Source organism: Psittacula echo, assembly GCF_963264785.1.
Source record: "Psittacula echo genome assembly, chromosome: 14".
Classification (NCBI taxonomy): Eukaryota; Metazoa; Chordata; class Aves; order Psittaciformes; family Psittacidae; genus Psittacula; species Psittacula echo.
The window spans coordinates 5,807,541-5,828,052 of NC_137750.1; the positions used below are offsets into that span (position 1 = coordinate 5,807,541).

At 52.9% G+C, this 20,512-nt stretch overlaps 1 protein-coding gene across 1 annotated transcript in view; it reads right to left on the bottom strand.

Annotated features, from left to right (window-relative positions):
• SLC39A11 (solute carrier family 39 member 11) overlaps positions 1 to 19,843 on the bottom strand; it is a gene marked incomplete at its 5' end in the record, with an annotated part of 74,805 nt that extends 54,962 nt beyond the window's left edge. The window contains 3 exons of the mRNA XM_080629502.1: positions 14,254 to 14,412; positions 18,809 to 18,847; positions 19,736 to 19,843. Of these exons, the coding sequence (XP_080485628.1) occupies positions 14,254 to 14,412; positions 18,809 to 18,847; positions 19,736 to 19,843 (306 nt within the window). The remainder of the gene's footprint in view (positions 1 to 14,253; positions 14,413 to 18,808; positions 18,848 to 19,735) is intronic.
• Positions 19,844 to 20,512: the final 669 nt, after the last annotated feature.

Sequence of the window (20,512 nt, forward strand, 5' to 3'; positions counted from 1 at the left end):
GACCGGTACTATTAATACTCATCACATATTTGCTATCTGCTCTCTATTGCAGTTTAATCAGGTGCTTTCACCTCCCTTCACCCAGCAATTATAAGGTGCACGGGTGAGGTGCTCGGTTCAAGCCCCTCTGGGAGGGGGGAGACCCTCACAGCCCCACTGTGCCAGCTCATAGGAACTCTGCACCAGCAGCTCCGCACCTTCCATCCCCAGCAGCAGCTGGAGGAGCAGGCAGAAATACTAGTGTTTGCCAGCAAAACCTGGATGACACAGAAAGGAAAGAGGGGAACTTCAGCATCGTGACCTGACACGAGTAAGGCAGGAAGAGACTGAGAATGGAAACTGATTTGCAGGCATTGCAGGGGGCTCTCCAGCCCTGCTCTCACTGCTGCCTGCCTCCGGCTTGCCATCGCTCTCACCTCAGAGATGGGAAACACCAGGTTTCATGGAGCAGAAGGCTCCTTCGCCATGGCCCTTGCTAAATGAGCTACAATCACTGCAACAGCAGCTTTGCAGGCTTTATCACCACCAGATCTACAGCTTTTCCCCAGCGCAAAGACTCCAATGGGTCTTGTCAGGCAGGGAAGCAAACCCAGGGCACAGCCAGAGCCCGCAGGACACCGCAGGTTACAATAACGCAACCAAAGGCGAAAGAAATCCCTTGTACAAGCAGAAGCAGGCAGGTAACGTTCCATTCAGCATCCACTCTCCATTGCCACCTCCATAGATGCAAACAAGCAAGGTCCCTGTGAGGTCAGGACCACTTCCCTCAAGGTCTGCAGCCCTGATGAGGAGCCTCCTGTGGCTATTTGCTGTGCCACCGTTCCCAGCACATCCAGTACTTATGGATGTGGTACCCACAGATCTTCTTGCAGTGAAACGGAGGCAAACTTGAAGACATTTCAGATGCTTATTGTGAGGTCAGGCTACCTCCTGTTGCAGGCAGCGATATACGACATCAGGAATATGGGGAAATATTGGTGACCTTCAGTAAAGCACACGCTTTAATCCAACTGTGATTGCTCTGACTCATTCCAGTCCAGCCGCTGCATGAGGCCCCTAATTGGAATGTGGCAGTGGGTTAAAAAAGCATTAGGAAAAGAAGAGGAAAGTCAACCCACGTTAATTAGTTCATGCCAGTAATTAGCGCTAACTGAAATAACCACAGGGGCTTCAAAAAGCGAGCTGCAATGAGAGGCTTGGACAGGAAGATCTTGGAGGAAAACTATTCTGGGATGCGGGAGTCCCCACCGCACTCGCCTCCGCTCGCGGAGCTGCAAGGGAAAGGTCATTAGATTGTCACAGCCCCATGTGTGAAAACAGACAAGGAAACAGAGGAAATCTCTGCAGAGAGCCTGATCCTGCTTTTGTTACCCCAAAGCTGCAGCAATCCCGAGTTAATCTGTATGGAAACATGTCCCTCTTCAAGCAATCACCCTGGTATCAGCAGTGTCACCCTGGTATTGCAGGGCAAAGGGGTGAGACAGCTGCTTGGTTTTGGATAAAGCAAGGATTTGGGATTGTATCCTGCCCCTTGCACAAGTTGCTAAGAAAGAAATGAAGAGCGAGTGACACCTTTGAGAAACAATCTGTTCTTCTCCACCTGACCAGGGAAGGGGAATAAGTTAATAAATAGTGGTGACAAAAGCTGATGGTCTGGCTTTGGGTAGATCACTTGGTACCAAATCTGGAGGTGCTGCTTGTCTGGGATGGTTGGTGATGCTGCTCTTCCCGAGCAATATCTTACTGGCTCTAACCCAGCCAACGCCCTGGAACAGGCTCCCACATAGCCAAAGGAAACAAAGACCATAATGCATCAATTAACGGCAGAAAGCACCTCGACAGGGAAGAGAAATGGAATAAATCCAACTACCTTATTAAAAAGAAATGGCAAATGTTCCTAACTTGTCCAGGAGCTAACACGGAGACAATAAGAGGCAATAACAAGTTGTGCTCGGATGGTGCCCAGCGGCTCCCATTTCACACTTACTGAAGGAGACACAGTGATAACAGATCAGACACCAGAAAGCAGTAAGAAAAAGAGCAGGGTGGGGAGGGCAGGGAAGGGGAGATGCTGCAGGTCCCCAGCCCACAGGAATGGACCCAGCACATCTCTGCAGCCCCCCTATACCCCTGGTGAGCTTGGGGTGAGCTCTGTGCATCAGCCACTCGCTCAGCTCCACTGCTTCTGCACATCTACACAGAGCCCAGGGTCTCTGGGGATGGAGACAAAGGCTGGGCAGCAACAAAGCAGCGAGTCCCCGGCTCTTCTGAAGCAGAAAACCCGGTTTATGTTCAAAATGTGACATAGGAAGGGAGCTCCCTTAGAAAGCACTGAGTTATCGGAGAGCCCGTTTGCATGTAAAGCAGCAGGCTGGTATTTTGTTATGTGAAGCAATGTATCAAAGGCTGGATGCTCCCAAGTGAAGCTCCATGCAGGTTCCATATCCCTGTGCCAGCAGCACTTGTTCGTAACCCACTGAGAGCTGAGGAACGAGCAAGTGATGGTGAGGCACCCCATGCTCCCTTGGTGTCATCTCTTGAGACCTCAGCTCCCAAAGTCCCTGGAGCACAGAGCTGGGCAGGTCAGGATGTGCCCGGGATGGGGTTTAAAGGCCACAGTGAGTGGTGCTGCCAGAATCCACGATGCCACAGAGCATCCCACCACGCTCCCAGCACAGCATCCCCCAGAACTGCCCCATCCCTGGCAGTGTTCAAGGCCAGGTTGGACACAGGGGCTTGGAGCAAGCTGCTCCAGTGGAAGGGGTCCCTGCCCGTGGCAGGGGTTGGAGCTGGGTGAGCTTTAAGGTCCCTTCCAACCCAAACCAGGTTGGGATTCTAAAACAATGCATCTCCCAAGCTCTTCTGGGATAAAAACAAGACTGATTTTGGCCAATATTGACCTGGCACAAATTGATGGGTTAAGGGAAGGATTCGGCATGACTTGAATGGCAGCTCCTCTCAAAGCCAGGATCACGGACTTCCCCCCACTCAAAATACTAAGAGCAACAACTCAAATGCAACCTTAAATACTCCACACAATAAAAAGGAGCTCTTCCCACCGCTGAAGTGGGCGCAGTCATATTTATGGTGAGTAGCATCTGATGCACAGCTCTGGGACACAGCAAACCTCCCTTGGTTTAGCCCCAAGCCCAGACCACAACTGGGTCCCACCAGCAGCACCCGGACCCCTTTGATCCAACAAAAGGCACCCCTATAAATTGGGAATAAAGCTCGGGACACCCAGCACAGCCTGGATCACAACAGCTCCAGCTGCCAGAGTAACCCCAACCCCACAAATGCAAAAGATGAGCATGTGAGAAGCCTCAACACGAGCACTCGTGCTGCTGGTGGACAGCAGCAGCTCCTGGGGTCTGTGAACCTAAACAAAGCCCTCATCCCAACAGCCAGATCCCAAATACATCCTTGTCCCACCACGACATCAACAGCTCCAGAGGCATTGGGTTGGGATTGAAGTGAGGGGGCTGGATAGGAATTGCTCCTCGACTGGAATTCCACCAGCACCAGCTTGCTCAGCACCAGGCAGGAGCGGAGCAACCCTAAGCAGAGCCACAAGAGCCAAATGATCAATGCAGCAGGCACTTAATGCAACAGCATCCTCATGGAACTCAGTTTCCCAAGGAGGAACACGCTCCAAAGGCTTGATCCTGCATCACACCAGCACCACAGCCCTCCCTGCCTGCACTGGGAACACCAACATCTTCCCAGAGCTACAGGGGGAAGCCCGAGGGCCTCCTGCTTCCCACATTGAGCATCTTCCATCTGCCTGCTCCAGCCTCGCATCCTCCCCCGGCTCAGCACGCAGCCCTGCCTGCAGCAGGCAGGAGGCTCGTAGCTATGGCAGCGCTGCAGTGGGAATGGGGAAGGAAAGGTTCATCCAGAGACCCCAAACTGCAGTGTTTTCACAGCAAACCTGCTCCGGCAGCATCCTGTGCGCAGAGCACATTGGGCTGGGAGGCCCTTCTCCTCCCACGACACCAGAGCCTGCCCCGATAACTGCATCAGGAAAGCTTAAGTGAATATTAAGGCAGGCTGGTATCCCTTTATCTGTAACTAATGTAATATTATTGCGAGCACGTTTTATTCACTGCTAATTATCAGCCACTTTGATAACTAGTAATTCCTGACAATTGCAAACAGCAGCTTTAATCACCAGCCTCTGCAGACAGGCTGCGAGGGCAGGAGGAGTAAATCACCCCCCCCTTCGTATCACCAGGGGTACAGAACGGGTGTCCTGCAGGGTGATCCTGGAGCAATCCCAGCACCAAAGGCTCCCATGGGAGCTGCCTCATCCAACAGCAGTGGATGGGAGACACTTGGTAGTGCCACAACCAGCAACACCAAAGCACATCCAGAAACACCACCTAAGGGAGGGAAATTTATCACCCCCCACCCCAAATCTTCATATAAACCAGATTTGCCCGCCAACGGGAACAAGAGGAAAGCAGCCCGCAGCCCTCCTGATCCAGGGATGCTGCGGACCCCAAGAGCATCACTGCCAGGGAGCTGACACATGGTACCAGCACCAGCCCCAGCAAGAGGAGCTCCAGGGGGAGATGGGCAAAGGCCAATCCAGCTTTTTGGCCACAGCAACATTCCTATTAAAAATAAACATACGGATTTCTCTCCCTGGCACTTCTGGGGCTTCGGCCTTTCCAGGAGGGAGGAAAAACACAGCCGGAATGTCGCTGGCACCCGGTCTGGGAAGGCAGCAGCCCCGACAGCGCTGGGCACTGCCCAGGAGGAGGGAACACGCGAGTGATTCCCAGGGAATCAGAGGGTTTGTTACCAAATGGGATGTTTCGCAAGCGCGCTGCTTTACACGGCAGAGAGGAGGCCGCTGCCGTAACCTTTGCCACGGCAAAAACAAGAGCGCAGGAATGCGCTTGCTGCTTTTGCCACAGGACATAGCGAAATAACAAACAAGCTGTTAAACAAGCAGAACCCACCCCTGCACCAGCAGGACACGGGCTTCGTGGCACCAACCTCCTGCCTGCAAGTTCCTGTCATCGGGAAGCTCAGACAAACCTCAAAACACAGCCACTAAATCTGTTTGTGAATGGACCACCAAAAGCAGTCAGGATGTACATCCACTTCCAGCGCTCTGCTGGGAGGAAACTTGGCTGTTACAGCCACAGCCAGATCCGATAGGATATATAAGGGATATCCTCAGGGTGCAAGGGTGCTGAGGTGCTGGCACGGGGTGCCCAGAGAGGCTGTGGCTGCCCCATCCCTGGCAGTGTTCAAGGCCAGGTTGGACACAGGGGCTTGGAGCAAGTGGAAGGTGTCCCTGCCCATGGCAGGGGGTTGAATCTCAATAAGCTTTAGGTCCCTTCCAACCCAAACCATTCCATGCTCCATTAATTTCCCAAGGGATATTTCCCTCAGGACACATATCACCACCACTCAGATGCCAGCAGCTTGCTCAGCAGGACACGGCAGAGAGGTTTGTGGCATCAAGTCAGCACTACAATATGAGATTTTAATTGTGAGCAATAAACCTCTAAGCCTCTGATGGGATTAACAAGAGCTTTTTCTCCACATGCTTATTAAAGTCTAATGGAGGCCAGCTTTGCCTCTTTTCTCTCTCCCTGCCCCCTTCCCACCTTGTATATTTGTAGCGTGGCAACATGTAGTTTTACAGGCCTTTTATTATGCAAGGCTTTTTGCAAGGGTAAGAGAAAAAGCAAACAAAACTTCAATTAACAGCTCATTTTTACACAATATACCCCTCAGTAATGATTTGCTATCAGTGCAGATTGAATTAGCGGCAAAAGGGAGAGCAAAGCGGGTGGCTGCTGCGGCAGGGTGGGATGCTGGGAGCCCTGGGAGGGTTGGTGGGATGCAGAAGGCTCAGCTAGCGATCCATCACCCCTCAAATGAAGAGCCACACCACGCCAGTGCTGCCTAATGACATTATGTTAACACACAACTTCCTTTAGACCCACAATTAGCAATGTGGATGTGCATAGGTTGCTGCCAGAGGGATGGAGAAGCAGCAGTGCTGGAGCACAGTCCCTTCTCCCTGCATCCCCCAAGCATCACAGCCAGAGAAGCCTCCAGGGACCCAGCCATTCCCAAGGACACTTCCTTGCTTTCTGCTCCTTTTCCCCACATCTTGCACATCCCATAATCACCAAAACAGCACCAAGAGAGGCACTGACTCCTCTGCTCGTCTGCAGGAGCCGTGGCAGAGCCAAGACAGCATCAACCACCTTCCTGAAGCTCAGCCCAATAAACGCACTGGAGGAGCCATTGATTCTCTTCAGCTACTGCAATTAATTAGTTAATTCCTTACTGAAGAGAGGAGCAATAAAGGACAAGGCACTTCCTGATCACCACTAACAAGAAGCTCGGGACTGTCCCATGGGCACTGCTGAATTTTGGGCTGGTTCCGCTCCAAGCAGCCCTAAGGCACAGGCTCGTCCTTGGCTTTCACAGGCAACTCCTTTGGGCACTGAACTCCAACCAAGACAACCTAAACCCCAGAAAACAAGCCCCAAAATCGGCCCTCATAGTGCTCATTTCTATGTATAGTATGTACCTTGTTTTTAAGGTCTTGAGAGGCCTAAAACCAACACGTGCAAGGTGTAAGCCAAGAGCAAGCTGCCTTCCCAAGCCTGCAAACACCCTGAAACACAGAGAGGAGACTCACCCAGCCACTTGTTCAGTTCACATTAGCTCCAAAGCCTGCAGACAGCCGATTACAGTCACATCACTTTCAGCACCTCACTGATAATTGGAGCATGATGGGGGGAGACAGGAAAACACCATGGGTTTGGAGCAAATCCAGAGGAGGCCATGGAGATGCTGCGAGGGCTGGAGCAGCTCTGCTCTGGAGCCAGGCTGAGAGAGCTGGGCTGGGGCAGCCTGGACAAGAGAAGGCTCCTGAAGGGGAGACCTTAGAGCAGCTCCAGTGCCTAAAGGGGCTACAGGAAACCTGGAGAGGGGCTTGGGACAAGGTATGTAGGGACAGGGCAAGGAGGAATGGCTTTAACCTGCCAGAGGACACAAACAAACCACCCCACAGCATCGAGTGGGTGCCAACAGAGACACCCCCTGGGTCCAAACCCCAGCAGAGGAGCCTCATCCACGCTGAGCAGCCTAGTTTTCCCCCAGTCCCGTGCTCCTTTCCTGTAAGTTGCCAGAGGCACAGTGTTCCATTGGATTAAGAGCAATGGTCTGTTTGACACCACCTACAGCACCTCCAAGAGCTGTTTGCATGGAAAGGCGACCACTGAGCACCACAAGGAGTGACCTACGCCTCCTCCTGCAACCACTGGTGTCAAGGGGACCTGTGTGTGCCCTCTCTGGGGACAGACACACATAAGAGGCACAGACCCGACTCTTTACAGCACATCCTCTCAGCAGACAGCAGTGTCAAGTCAGTCTGGGTGAGTCAGAGTTTACCCTGAGAGCAAGCTGGCTTTGTGCTGCAGTCATAGAGCTCTGCATACGCGTCTTCCCATGATCTCCATGAAAGCAGCCTTCCTCTTCCAACTGCCACTTCACTCGCTGCTTCTCTGTCACTTTAATGGCAGGTTTACTTTCCACAGCGGAGGCATTAATTTGGGGTTATGCTGTGAGAGAATTCAAAGGCAGGTTCTGAGATCCAGGCACAGGCACCGAACCAGCCCTGGCACCCAGTGGTGCTCAGCTACGGGCAGTGGGTCAGCAGCACCCACACCCTGCTCTCCCCTGGGAGCTTGCTCTTTAGTCCTGCTTATTCCAGGACTAAAGCTTAACCTAACAAAAAGGATGCTCAGTAAAAGGGTCAGACACTGCCCAGGACCCAGCAGAACCCCCTAACACACTGCATCCCTCCCCATGGTGCCAGCCAGACTCTTTTAGCAGGTACAAGGAGCTTTGGCATTCCAGCAGGTTCTTCCTTTTGGGAAATTCATCCTCTTTAACAATTCTGAGCCAGGCCTCAGAGTAATTGAAATTCCATCAGCAAAGGCTGAGCCACGGAGGCAAGAGCAGCCCCATGTTACATTACCAGCCTCATCAGCCGTAATACCCACTCAAGGTGAGCAGGAAGGAGCAAGGTGCTTTATGGTGGGCACAGGTATGTAACAGAGAAGGGAATGGTGGAGAAACACTTATCCAGTGCGGGAGCTCCCTGAATGAGGAATTCAGCCACGTTTTATCTGTCCCTGCTGCTTTACAAAGGGAGTTTTCCACCTCCTTGTTCCCAGTGCAACCCTGCAGAGCCACAAACCACCCCGGACCTCATTTGCTGTTGGTGACTGTCCCCATACACCTAACGAGGGTGGGAGGGGAGTTTAACTCCTACCTGGATTCAGGGCATCTCTGCTCTCCAGCTCTGGCTTTGGGGCTTCGAATGCTTTTTGAAATGCTTAATGCATAATGAGAGCAAATGATAATGAAGAGCAGCTGACAAATTACACTCTGGAAGTAAATAATCCTTTACCTCCATTAATACAACAAAATGCTGCTCTCCAAATTAGTATAATTACAACTTTGTGCCTTGGTTTTCGCAAGTCATTTCACCCTGTGTAGCAACAACTGGATTTCAGTCACTAAAACCACTGCATGGGGCAGGGAAGGGAAGGGGTTTGGGCAAACAGAACATAATGAAACCTTTAGGGGCTCCTAGATGCTGACCTGAAGAAGGAGGACTCTAACAAGAGACTTCCAGAGGATCCCATGGGTGGGTTTTGTGGCCAGCACCAGGGATCATGCTGGAAAACCTGCCCTGGGACAGGACAGAGCGGAGCCGGTCCCAGGCATCAGTGCTGCATGGATCCAGAGCTGGGCTGGATCTATCTCATAAATAAATAAACCCATGCTCAGGTGCTCCTGTTTCTGTAGAGCTGGAAGGGGAAGGGCCTTTCCCAACAGAAGGCTTTGCTACGTTCCCTTATTGAGGCTCCCACAAATGTTTCCCTTCCCCAGTCAAGCCGGATCCTTCCTTCCTTCCAGAGCCAGTGGGAAAGGGCCAGAATGCCACTAAAGAAAACAAACAGAAGGGCTGTCTTCCCCCTAAGGAAAGGAAATCCGAGCAAACCAGGAATGCAGGAGTCGAGCTGCAGCTCACGCAAGCCCAGCTCAACCAAATCCCTCTGGTCCATCAGAGGGTCCATCCATCCTCACCCCTCTGCAAGGCAAAGGCACATAAATGGGCAGAGTCACTTCGCATGCCCCAAACCACCAAACCCACCTCAGGGGAACTCCTTTGTTTGGTCCTTTTATCAAGATGATGCAGCCCAAGACACAGCTGGTCCCTGGGCTGCTCTGGACACTGCTTCAGTCCCACACACAAATGCATTACACCAGAAACTGCACCAGCCCCACACACAGGCAAGTCCCTTGGTTAACACTGGAAACCACAAAGCCTCTATGTAGGATGGCAAGGAGGATGTGCAGCTAATTAACTTCCTAGGAGTCACAGATGAACAGGAAAAAGCACATTAAGAATGGGAACTTGTGACGGGCACGTCCCGGAGGGATTAACAAATTGCATAAGAGGAACCTTTATTCCGATTATAAATTAACACCAGCGGCAAGACCCAGCACATTTTTACTGCCTCGTGAAATAATTAACCCGTCACATCCAGCTCCATGCAGATCAGGAGGGAGGGAAGTATTAAAAGCTTTCCATCTTCCCTGGGCGGAAGCACATAGCGGGAGCATCACCAGCATCCTCAAACTGCACCCATGCCACTGGCCCCAGTGCCCCCAGAACGCACCAGGAATCACTGTAGTGAACCCACGACAAAAAGGATGCTTCCCATGGTCTAACCCAGCTGTGGCTTAGCCCCCAGAATGAAACTGCGGTTTTAAATCTGCATCCACGCCTGCAGCGGGTGGGATGCTCCCTCCTGCCCCTCGTGCAGCATCCCCCTCCCAGCACCAGCCTCAGCTCTCCCCCAGTGCCTTGCATGGATTTAGAAAGCAAAACAGACATCCTCGAGGCACACGGTGAACCGAACACCAGCATTATGAAATGAGAGGAGCCCTCGGATGTCTGTTTATCGAGTTCTCAGAGTCTTCCCAAGGGAAACTGCCAAAAATAGCCTCAAATTCGCTGGACAAAGTGCCCTGTCCCAGAGGATACTCCAAAAACCTCAAACAGCAGAAATAGGAAAGGGCAGGAGCACAACACAGTCACGTTTAGAGAGGGTTAATGGGATCCAGCCTCCTACTACGAGCATCCACACACACGCGCCCACCCCACTCCTCCATCCCACGTGAAGATCCTCAGCCTGCTCCTGAAAACCATTAAACAGCTACAAACAGCCCCAAAATGTCTCAAAACCGGTAGGAAACACAAGCCCCAGCCCCCAGGCAGGGGTTTTGGCCATGCTGGTCCTTCCTGCAGCACAAGGGGCCCCACGGAGCACACACCAACCCAGGAAAAAGGCTTTTAAAGGGCACTTTAGTTGCTATTTGTTTTAAATCTAAGGAATGGGTCACCCATCACATGCAGCTTTATTGATTTACCCTGTACTCAGGGGAGAAAAAACAAAGACCTTGTGTCTAAGTGACAAGGGAAAAACCACATCCAATTGAGAGGGTATTTCCAGGGTGGAATTACAGCCCTGCCTCCCCATCCTTCCATCCCCAACCATCTTTTACACATCCCTGACCATCTTTTACAGGAGAAGTATTGGCAGGCTCCTCGTTAGAGCTGAGTAATGGCCCATCGGCTCTGTCCCTGGATTACACATTAACTGCTGGTGCTCCTGCAGCATCCTCCCTCCTCTCCCTTCCCCTGGACCACCCATCAGCTCTTCAGGGGAGACCCCGAGGCTGCTCCTTGCCCCACAGCATCCATCCAGGTCCTGGATCGAGCTTGGCTCTGGCTGCAGACCTGCACCCACCACACTGGGAGTGACAGAGCTGCTGTCTGCACACGGACAGATGTTTCTGAGCAAAATGAAGCCTGGAGGTAGAGGAGATGGAGCTGATTAAACCTCATTATCCTATTTAGTGTAATGATCAGAGCTGAGGGGACGTCATGCAGCTGGGAGTGGAAGGAATAACACGGTTAATAGCTGCCTATGTTACGGCAGGTACAGCCGAGCTGATGTGCAGCCCACAAGGGGTTTATATCTCCCACCATGGCCAGCTTGTTTTCTCCTCTCCCTTGCCTATGCCTCATCTCCAATCCACCAGCATCACATCTGAATTCCCACTTGCCCAGAGGAGAACTTAAGGGCACTGATGTGGAAAAGGCAGGAGCAAGGGAGCTCCTGGAAGCACAGCTTCAACACAAGCAACCCCCTGTGCCCAGACCCAGCATCCCACCCCATGCTCCACTGGAACACTCATGGGAGCTCCAGCAGCAGCACTGCTGGGATCCAGCAGCTCAAAGACAAAGGCAACACGGACCCATGTGGAAATTGAGGAGTAAAAGCAGCCAGGGACTGCCTGAAAGCCAGAGTCAGGGCTGGATGCATCCTCTGGACTCCTGTGGGATTCCTCTGGGAAGAAGACGAGAGGAGGAAACCCATCCTGGAAGCCCAATAAAACCTGAGACTGAGCAAACCCAGCCAAGTCAGCAGAGCTGCAAGACAGATTGGAAGGATGAGAATAATAATACTTAATCTCAGCATTCTTATGCATTCCAGTAGACCCAAAATAGCTGCTCAGTGAGCAGGGACCTACTGTGCTGAGCAGTACTGTCAAGTAAATTCTCCCTCCGAGGCTTCGGGTCTTGGCATCAGAGACCCCCAGCCCCAACCCTCTTTAGTAAAGGCAATAGCATCTCCTTCACCCTCCCCATCACCTGCCCCTCTCCATGCAGCAACTGCCTCAATACCAGTCGAAAGCCAAGTTCTTGTTTAAAGTATAGCAGTAAGGTTAAATGAGAGCAAAGGAAGAGAGAAACCTGCTGTGGCATCACCAGGGCCAGGCTGGGAAGAGGCAAATGGGCTGCTCTTTAGTGGTTTAAGATATGTCAGAAACTCCAGCATCCTGAGGCAGAACCAGCTCTGCTGCCACCTCCTCTGCACCAAACCGGGTCCTGCTGCTGAAGACACGCTTTGGCTCAACACATAAAAAGAGACCGCTGCAAAAATAAGGGTGAGCCTCTTATTTAGAGCCCCTGAGGTCTGTTCCTGCAATGGTCTCACCCTCCAAGCCTTCCCATTGCAGTTTGTTGTCCTCCACCACCAGCATCTCCTCCTCCATAAGCTCAGCTAAAGGATAACATGTTAAAGGTTTCACACAGGGAAATGGCAAAAGATAAAGATGTAATAGATTGGATTTGATTTTCCTAAGGAATTCTATGACTACAGCTGTTGGGCATCATTAAACCAGTTTCTCTTGGAGGTTTAATCCTCCTGCTGGCCCCAGCTCTGCCATTGAGCAAACATTTGGGTACCACTGGAGCTGCCCAGCTCCTGTTGGGGCTGCAGCAGGAGCAAAATCTTTCTCCCTCCCCAGGGAGCAGGGCTGGAGCGATAAGAACTCATTAAAAGCTTTTACTACCTGTTGTTATCCAGCAAACCCATTATGGAGGAGTGCCAGGTACAGAAAGAGCTCTCTGCATAAAGAGCAACAGGCTAAAAAGGGATCCCTCGTCCTGCCCTGCAGGGACAGTGAGCCCCATGCTCTCACCAGCATCCCTTTCCTGCCTGACTTAAAGTACAAGGAAAAAGTACCCAAATCAGCCAACTCTGAGGTTTTAACTGATTTAGAAAGAAGTGACACTTGTTGGAAGTGAAGTGCAATGGTTTAACCTTTGTCTGAACAGCCCCCGAGAGAGATGTCTGGGCTCCAAGTGAAGGGAGATGCATCTTGAGCCAAATTCCCCTGCCAGCACAGCCCCAAGGATGGCTCCAGACTGACCAGACACTGATTCTTCATTTCAACACATTCAGCTCTAACCTCTACCCGTGCTCCTTCCACATCATCCCTCATAACTTCACCAAGTCTCTGGGTACCCTAAAGCACCCCGGAAGTCCCATCCCCTGCCCACTGCAGAGCATCTGACCAGGCCAGGAGCTGTCACCGCTGCCTCTGGGCAGGGAGTGCAGGAGCCCTAAGTCATCCAAGTGGCATTTTGCATTTGCACAAGCTCTGACAAGGTGGGTCCTGCCCATAGCCCAGCACAGGGACACCCCAGCACACGGACACCCCCTTTTCCATTCCACCCTTGTCTCCACCCCATCCTGCTCTGTGCAGTGCGAGAATTCCCCTCCACAAGCTCTCATTTCAAAACACAGCAGAGAAGAACAGCAGCCATCAGGAAGAAGTGGGGTTTGTGGTACAACTGTTTACCCTGTTGGGAAACAGCAGCTTCAGGCAGCTGATCAAATACATCTTGAGCCCCATCCAGCTCCTTCTAACAAGGGCAATCACTGCGATGGCCAATGCAGGCAAGAGACAGGCAACCGAGAGCAACAGGAAAAAGCAGGGTTTGATGGCAAACAGCTTCCAAGCACTCTGGCAGTCAGAGAGCAGCTCCTGGCCCCTCACTGCATCCTGCAAAGGGTTCAGGACCTGTTCCAAGAGGTTCAAAAAGCAAGGGAGCAGGGAAAGCTGATGCCACAGGCTCCTCTGGATACCGGGTCAGCGGGAAGCCTCACATTCCTTACTCAAAGCCACAAGTAATCTCCTCTTCCACTCAAATAAATACAGTTTAAAAAGCTCTTTGGAAGTTGTTGGAAACACCCCAACGAAGCCACGCTTGTGCTTCCAGCTGTAAAAGCCCAACAGCTCCTGATTTATTTGTTTTTGCAATAACGCTCTTCAGCACCAGGATGGTTCATTCCCTTCTGAAGTGCTTAAAGGGCTGGCAGCTCCGCAGATTAAACCCCTGGGCTGAAACAGAAGGTCACACCTGAGCTGTTTGCAAAGCGCTGCCAGCAAAAAGAACAAAAGCAGCAGCATGAAGGGGAGGGAAAAAAGAGTGCAGAGAGACTGAAGCTGCAGCAGCACCGGCAGAGCCACCCGGAACACACGGGTTTATTAAAGCTGCGATAGAAACCAGGGTATTTCCTGGTTCTGCCATGGCAGAGCTGAAGGAAGAGCCCAGGAGCATCCTTGCTATGAGGGTGCTGAGGCGCTGGCACAGGGTGCCCAGAGAAGCTGTGGCTGCCCCATCCCTGGCAGTGTTCAAGGCCAGGTTGGACACAGGGGCTTGGAGCAAGCTGCTCCAGTGGAAGGTGTCCCTGCCCGTGGCAGGGGTTGGAACTGGATGAGCTTTAAGGTCCCTTCAACCCAAACCAGGCTGGGATTCCATGACTCCATGACTTCACTTACCAGAGCCGGGATGAGCAGGTCGGCCAAGTACACGAAAGCTGCTCCCAGAGCAAAGCCCAGGGCCACCGGGAAGAAGGCGAAGGCTCCAAAGCTGCCGGACTCCTCGGCCATGTCGATAGCTGGGGCCAGGAGGGACCAGTAGGAAGCGGCCAGCATGACCTGGGAGACAAGGAGACCATTGAGAACCATGGAGACACCAGTGCCACAAGGGTCTGACATCAGATGCCCACCCTCCATCCAGGGAAATGCCTGCACTTCACACCTACTCACCCACTGCAGAGCCATCAAAGCCTGCTTCCCGATGGAACAGAACACCACAGGATGGAGAAGTGAGTGGTTCCCCATTTTCCCCATGAGTGCTTTCCTTGGCTCAGAAGTGCAAGGCAGCAAACAACTGACACAAGCTCTTTAGGGTGATTTCCTATGGAACTGGCACAGCCGCAGCAGCATCATGACCCCACCTCTCCATGCAGCAACCCCAAAGTCCCGCTTGCAGGATGCTCACAAGAGATGCTGCTCAACCTGCTCCCACAGCGTGAGTGTTCACCCACAGAAGTACATAATGAACCATTACATTTGAACTCACTTCTAATGAAGGAGCAAGCTGCCTATTGCTGGAGACACCAGTCCCTGAGGGACTGTGTAAATCTCAGCTCTCTGTGAGTAAGAAGAAAGCAGGCTGTCATGTCAGCCCTAACCACGGCTGTCAAACTTCATATTTCAAATGCCACCTCCTTTAAAAAACAACCACACATCCCAACATGGAAACACAAGCAACAGGGAAAGGCTTTGCAGAATTATGTTGTCATCTTCCTGAAGATATCATTTCCCTATGGAAAAGGGAGGCATGACACGGCTCAGCCTCCAGATCCCATCACCCCCGGAGGCAGCAGTGGAGCTCCCACCAGCTCTGCTGTGCACAGGCCCTGGGGGAAGGTGATGACAGAACTTGAAGTCACCCCAACCTCAGCAGCTGAGAGACTGAACTGTGGGGCTTCACAACCACCTTCAATTGCTTGGGGGGGGAAAAGACATTGATTCCTACAGCCTTTCATGCAGAGGAACGCCTTGTCCCCACTCAGCAGGGGAGCTGGAAGCAGGCAGAAGTGATGATGTCCCCGAGTGGGTTTAGGGACACGAGCTTGCCTGGGAGCAGCCAAAGTCCTGCCCAAGGGTGCTCCTGCCCACCACTGGAGCTGGCACTTGCCCCTCTTGCTCAGCAGCATCCCTTGTATCAGGAGATGCTCCTGAACTAACAACAGGGTGAGGATTTCTGCCAGTGACCTGATTTAAGTAATAAAGAAATCCCCATCCATTTCAAACCTGCATAAAGTCCCCAGCCAGGGAGAGGAACCCAAACCCCACCGATGTCCCCGAGCAAACTGGTGACAAAGGCAGGAATAAAAGGGGAAAATCCCGCCTGGGATGCCTCAGATCAACCAAACACAGAGCCACTTTCTGCACAAAGCCTCCCCCTCACAGCAGCCCCTCTAAGACAGGGCGCAGGGGACCCACATCCCACCAGCTCCGGGACACACGGCTCCCACCAGTGTGGATTTAGGCATTTCTAGAAGGAGACTTCACGCTCCTGAGCCAAGATGCAACAATGCCATAAACCCACCCGCTCCTGATAAAGCTGTGGCAGATGGGGGAGGAGGCAGCACGCAGAAGGCAGCCACGGATCTACAGCATCCCCGGGCTGTGCGAAGCCCAAATCCTTCCCTGGGATCCATCAGCACAAGCAGAGGCTCAAACCTCAACTGCCTCGAGCCCCACAGCTTCAGAGCTGCACAGGAGCTTCTTCCCTGCAAACACAGAAGGAAGAGGGCAGTGATCCTCATCTGCAACCACCACTGGCCCTGCTGGACCCAAGAGGGGGGTCCCTGCACTGATCCAAGCCTGGCATCACACCACTGAGTTAAAGCCCTCATCTGCTGCAGGCAGCCACATCTCATCACACTCCTGAGCAGCCACCAAGATGAGAAGAGCGGCTCCAAGGGAAGCAGCCACATTAACAGCGTGCGGGTCAGACAACCCCAGGTGCTTACAAAGGAAAGGGATTCCCTGGGCAGGAGGGGAAGGAAAACAGGAAGGTGAGAGCCTGGCAGGATGTTTTCCTTGCCAAGCTTTTTAGCCTGACTTCATTACGGTTGGATTCAATGATCTTAAAAGGTCTTTTCTAACCTAAATGATTGTAAGGCTCCGACAACAGGGAGCAGCCTTAACTTGTGTAAATTACTGATGCTGTTTTAAGCAGCACTGAAAGGGAATATTCAATAGGAGACGTGCCTGGTGCAGTTTAAAGAGCACGTCCTCACCATTCGCTGCTTCACGTGGGACAAGAGAAATCAAACTAAGAGACAGACAGGAATAGGCAGGAGAGGCTGCAGGGAGGGAGCACTGCAAGCGTTTATGATGTTGAGAGCACAGCACCTCCGGGATAACACCGAGATAACAGAGAGCATCTACAACATAAAGGTCTTAGTTAAGAATATCAAGATTTAAGAGAAAAGCCAGGATTCCACATCAGATGCCCAAGCAAGCAAAGCCTTGTCTCTATGGAAACACATCACCTCAGAGGCTTTCACATACAAAGCCCTCTATTATCCTTGATTTCCAGAGGGGGAACTGAGGCAGAGAGGAGCTAAATGCTCAGAGACCCAAGCAGAGGTACTGGGCTGGAGGAAGCTGAGCTCCTCCATAGCACAGTGACCAACCACACAGGTCCCCTTTGACACATCAGACATCAACAGGAGAGAGGACTGTGTCTCATCAGTGATCCTGGTCCTGGAGAGCACCGCACATGCCCCCTGGAGCCCAGATGAGCATCAGGGATCCTGAGCTAAGCACCAAACAGCAAAGGCAGCAGCAGCACCTGCTTCTGAACGCACAGACCTGCAGGTTTGCTGCCTCTGACCGAGCACCAGGGAAGTTTAATTAAACCCAGCAGCCCAGGTTGGAGAGCAGAGATAAAGAGGAAGCTCAGTGCTTCCTGTCTCTGCCCCAGTGCCCTGAGAAACAGCCCATCTGTATCTGCAAGAGATCTACATCAAAGCCACCGTGTCTTAAACACAAATCCCTTACAGCAAGAGCAGCAGCCCATGAGCAGAGCAGCGCTGCTGCCTGAAGAGATGCTCTTAAAGAGGAGAATGAAAACCACACAAATAGGTTTCAAACTCGGCTGCCCCACATCCTGCTTTTTGTCCTTCATGGAGCCAGCAGAGAGTCCCCAGCACAAGCCTGGATGAGGCCAGAATAGCCCCTTGTCCCAGGCAGGCAGGACTCCACAGCCTGCCTGGGTTGCCTCTCCAGGCACAGACAGCCTCAGACACGCAACCAGCTTCATTCCAGCGTCACATCCCACCTAAACCTAAGAGTCAGCTACAGTCCTCCCTGCCAAAGGGCTGGGTCAGGAGGTGGTTTCTCCTCCAGCTTCTCCATGGACTCTGTATAACTGCCAAACACACACATAGAATGGTTTGGGTTGGAAGGGACCTTAAAGCTCATCCAGCTCCAACCCCTGCCACGGGCAGGGACCCCTTCCACTGGAGCAGCTTGCTCCAAGCCCCTGTGTCCAACCTGGCCTTGAATCTCTGTGGATCTCTGATATCTTCCTCCAGAAAAGCTGCTCCTGGCCGGGCTGCAGTGACCCTGTATGGCACAAACACCTCGCCCCGTCCAGCACCAGCTGCAGCAGCTCAGGCCCATAACCACAACATAGAAACCTTCACAAGCTGCAGCTCATGGGGGCAGCACCTTCTTCAACAGGACCTGCCAGCGCTGATGCTCCCCTCCAGACCCCGCAGCATCCCTGGACAACAACTCCCCTTTCCTGCTCCGAGCTCAGCACAGTGCAAGGAGCTGAGGGAAAAGCCAATGTTTGCAGGAGTTCTGCTTCCCCGGCTGAGCCACACCTCTGCCACGCAGCACTGAGAGAGCTCCTGGCAGGGTGACACAGCAGCCACGGCAAGGCCAGCATCACGCTGTGCCCTGCCAGCACCAAGCCAGCCCCACGCTGTCCCCAGCACCACAGATGTGGCTCCAAGTTGGCTTGGCAGGGACAAGGTTGTGCCTTCCACAGCAACCACAGAGGAAAGCTCCAGAGCGAGATATTCCCAGTGCCAGAGATTCACTTATAACTGATGGCCCCGGAACGCACTACAACAGATGAGCTCAATTATTCACACCAGCAGCAGTCGCAGGCACATTCCAGGGAAGCTCGGCAGGGAGCAAACTGAGCTTTGTGGTGTTTCCTGTCACCCACCACGGCACTTCAGACCCCCAAGACAATGAGAAGAGTCTAACTCCAGAGCACCAAACCCAGGGTGGGCAGCTCAGCATCCTCATGCCCCTCCTCGTGCCACCTCCATGCTCACAAAGGAGGCACTGAGACATGAGGCAATCAGAGCTGCACCGCGCTCCTCCTGCCCCACCTGCACCTCAGGCCATTATCCATGAGACACTAACATGAGCAGGCAACCAAATGGAGCATGGCTGGGCTGTGGAGGTGTCCTCAGGAGAACAGAGCCAAGCAGCAGAAGGATGCTGTACTTACCCCCGCGGCGAAGCCTAAGCTCCCATCGAGGATCCGTCTCTGGAAACCAAACACAAAACACACCATTTACACCCAGCAGAAGCAGTGGGATAACGTCCTTCTCCCCATTCCTGCAATCCAAGAGAACCCTGTGCTTTGGGGCAAAAACCGCTCTCCTCATGCAACGGAGCCCACTGTGCTGGGGTGATGGAACCCCACTGCCACCAAGAGCCCACAGCGCATCCCAGCTCCCTCAGCCCATCCCATAATCATTCTAAAGGTAAACCAGGAACTCTCCCACCTGCATCTCCCCACCTTAAAGGATCTGAGGCCTCTAACAAGAGGCTGCTATCAACAAAGCCATTACTCTCCCAGTAACCCAGCACCTATCCTGCCCGCTCCGCTCCCAGGGTGGTTTTCCCTCTTTAGCCCATCACTTCCCCTAGGAAGGAAACCAACGTGTGCCTGCAAAGGGAGCCTCTCTGTGCACAGGCTCCTGAATAAATCATCACAAGAGAATGGCATAAATAATAAATCCATCTGGGCAACTTTGAAGACAGGAGCAAGAGGGGCCTCTAATTTTGGAACACAACACGAGTTAAGATCAGCGCTGTGCTTGGTCTGACCCGAATCCTGGGCTGGGGATGTGGCAGGAAAAAGCAGGTTACAGAAGGAAAACTTGCTATTCCAACCACGGAGCCCTGCCTGCGGCTGTGCCCCATCTCCCCAGCGCTGGGAGCTGTGCTACTGCACATACCACTGCCTGGGGTCAGGAATTTGATTGCCTTCTCTTCTGTGTGGATAAACAGGATAGAAATGAGCTGGATTCTTCTGCTCCTGCCCCCAGGACCAATGTTGAGCACCTCACTCTTGGGACCAGGCAGCCAAACCCACCCATGGACATGGTGCAGCCCTCGCCTGGACCCCAAGGATGTGCCCAGCACCCACCTGCCCACTGGAGAACACGAACACCAGCGCGGACCCGGCTGCCGTCAGCCCCCACGTGAGGAACGTGCCCAGCACCGCCTGCAGCACCGGCCCGTGCCCGGGGATCATGCTGACCTGGGGGGACCACATGGTCAGGAGAAGCACTTGGTGTGTAAAGAGAGAATAACCCCCATATCCATCCCTGGTTAATGTGGGAGCCCCAAACCCCTCCTCAGCAAAGGGGGCAGAGGGAGCTTAACCATCCCCAATGCCTCTCCGAGCTTCTCTTCCCCCCTTAAGTAAGGCTTAATCTGAGCTCAGAGAAGCAGGAGGGCCCAAGGAGGGATGGCTGGGATGCATCACATCCCATCTGGTGCAGAACCCCAGGCTGATTTTGGGCTCAGCTCCCTGAGCAGCATCAGAGCACAAAGAAAAGCACAAAGAACCAGTGCTCAAACCTCACGGCGCAAGGGGATGCTGCATCCCACATCCCCAGGCCATTCACCCCACTGCTGGGTGGCACTTATTTGTACCCAAAACCAGTTTTCCTGGCACTGAAGGCAAACATCGCTGTGGGACCCAGCTCCCAACACTGCTGAGCCCCAGGACCAAGCAAAAATGGGAATGAGCCCTCAAAAGCCCAGCTGAGGGGGGTCATCGGGCACACTGTGCTCCAAGAACAGCCCGGGAGCTGCGCTGCTGCGACACCACACACGTGTGCAGAAACAGGCCCATAAATACCTAAAACCACACATATTTACGTGCCAGCAAACCAAAACACACCCGCATTCATACACC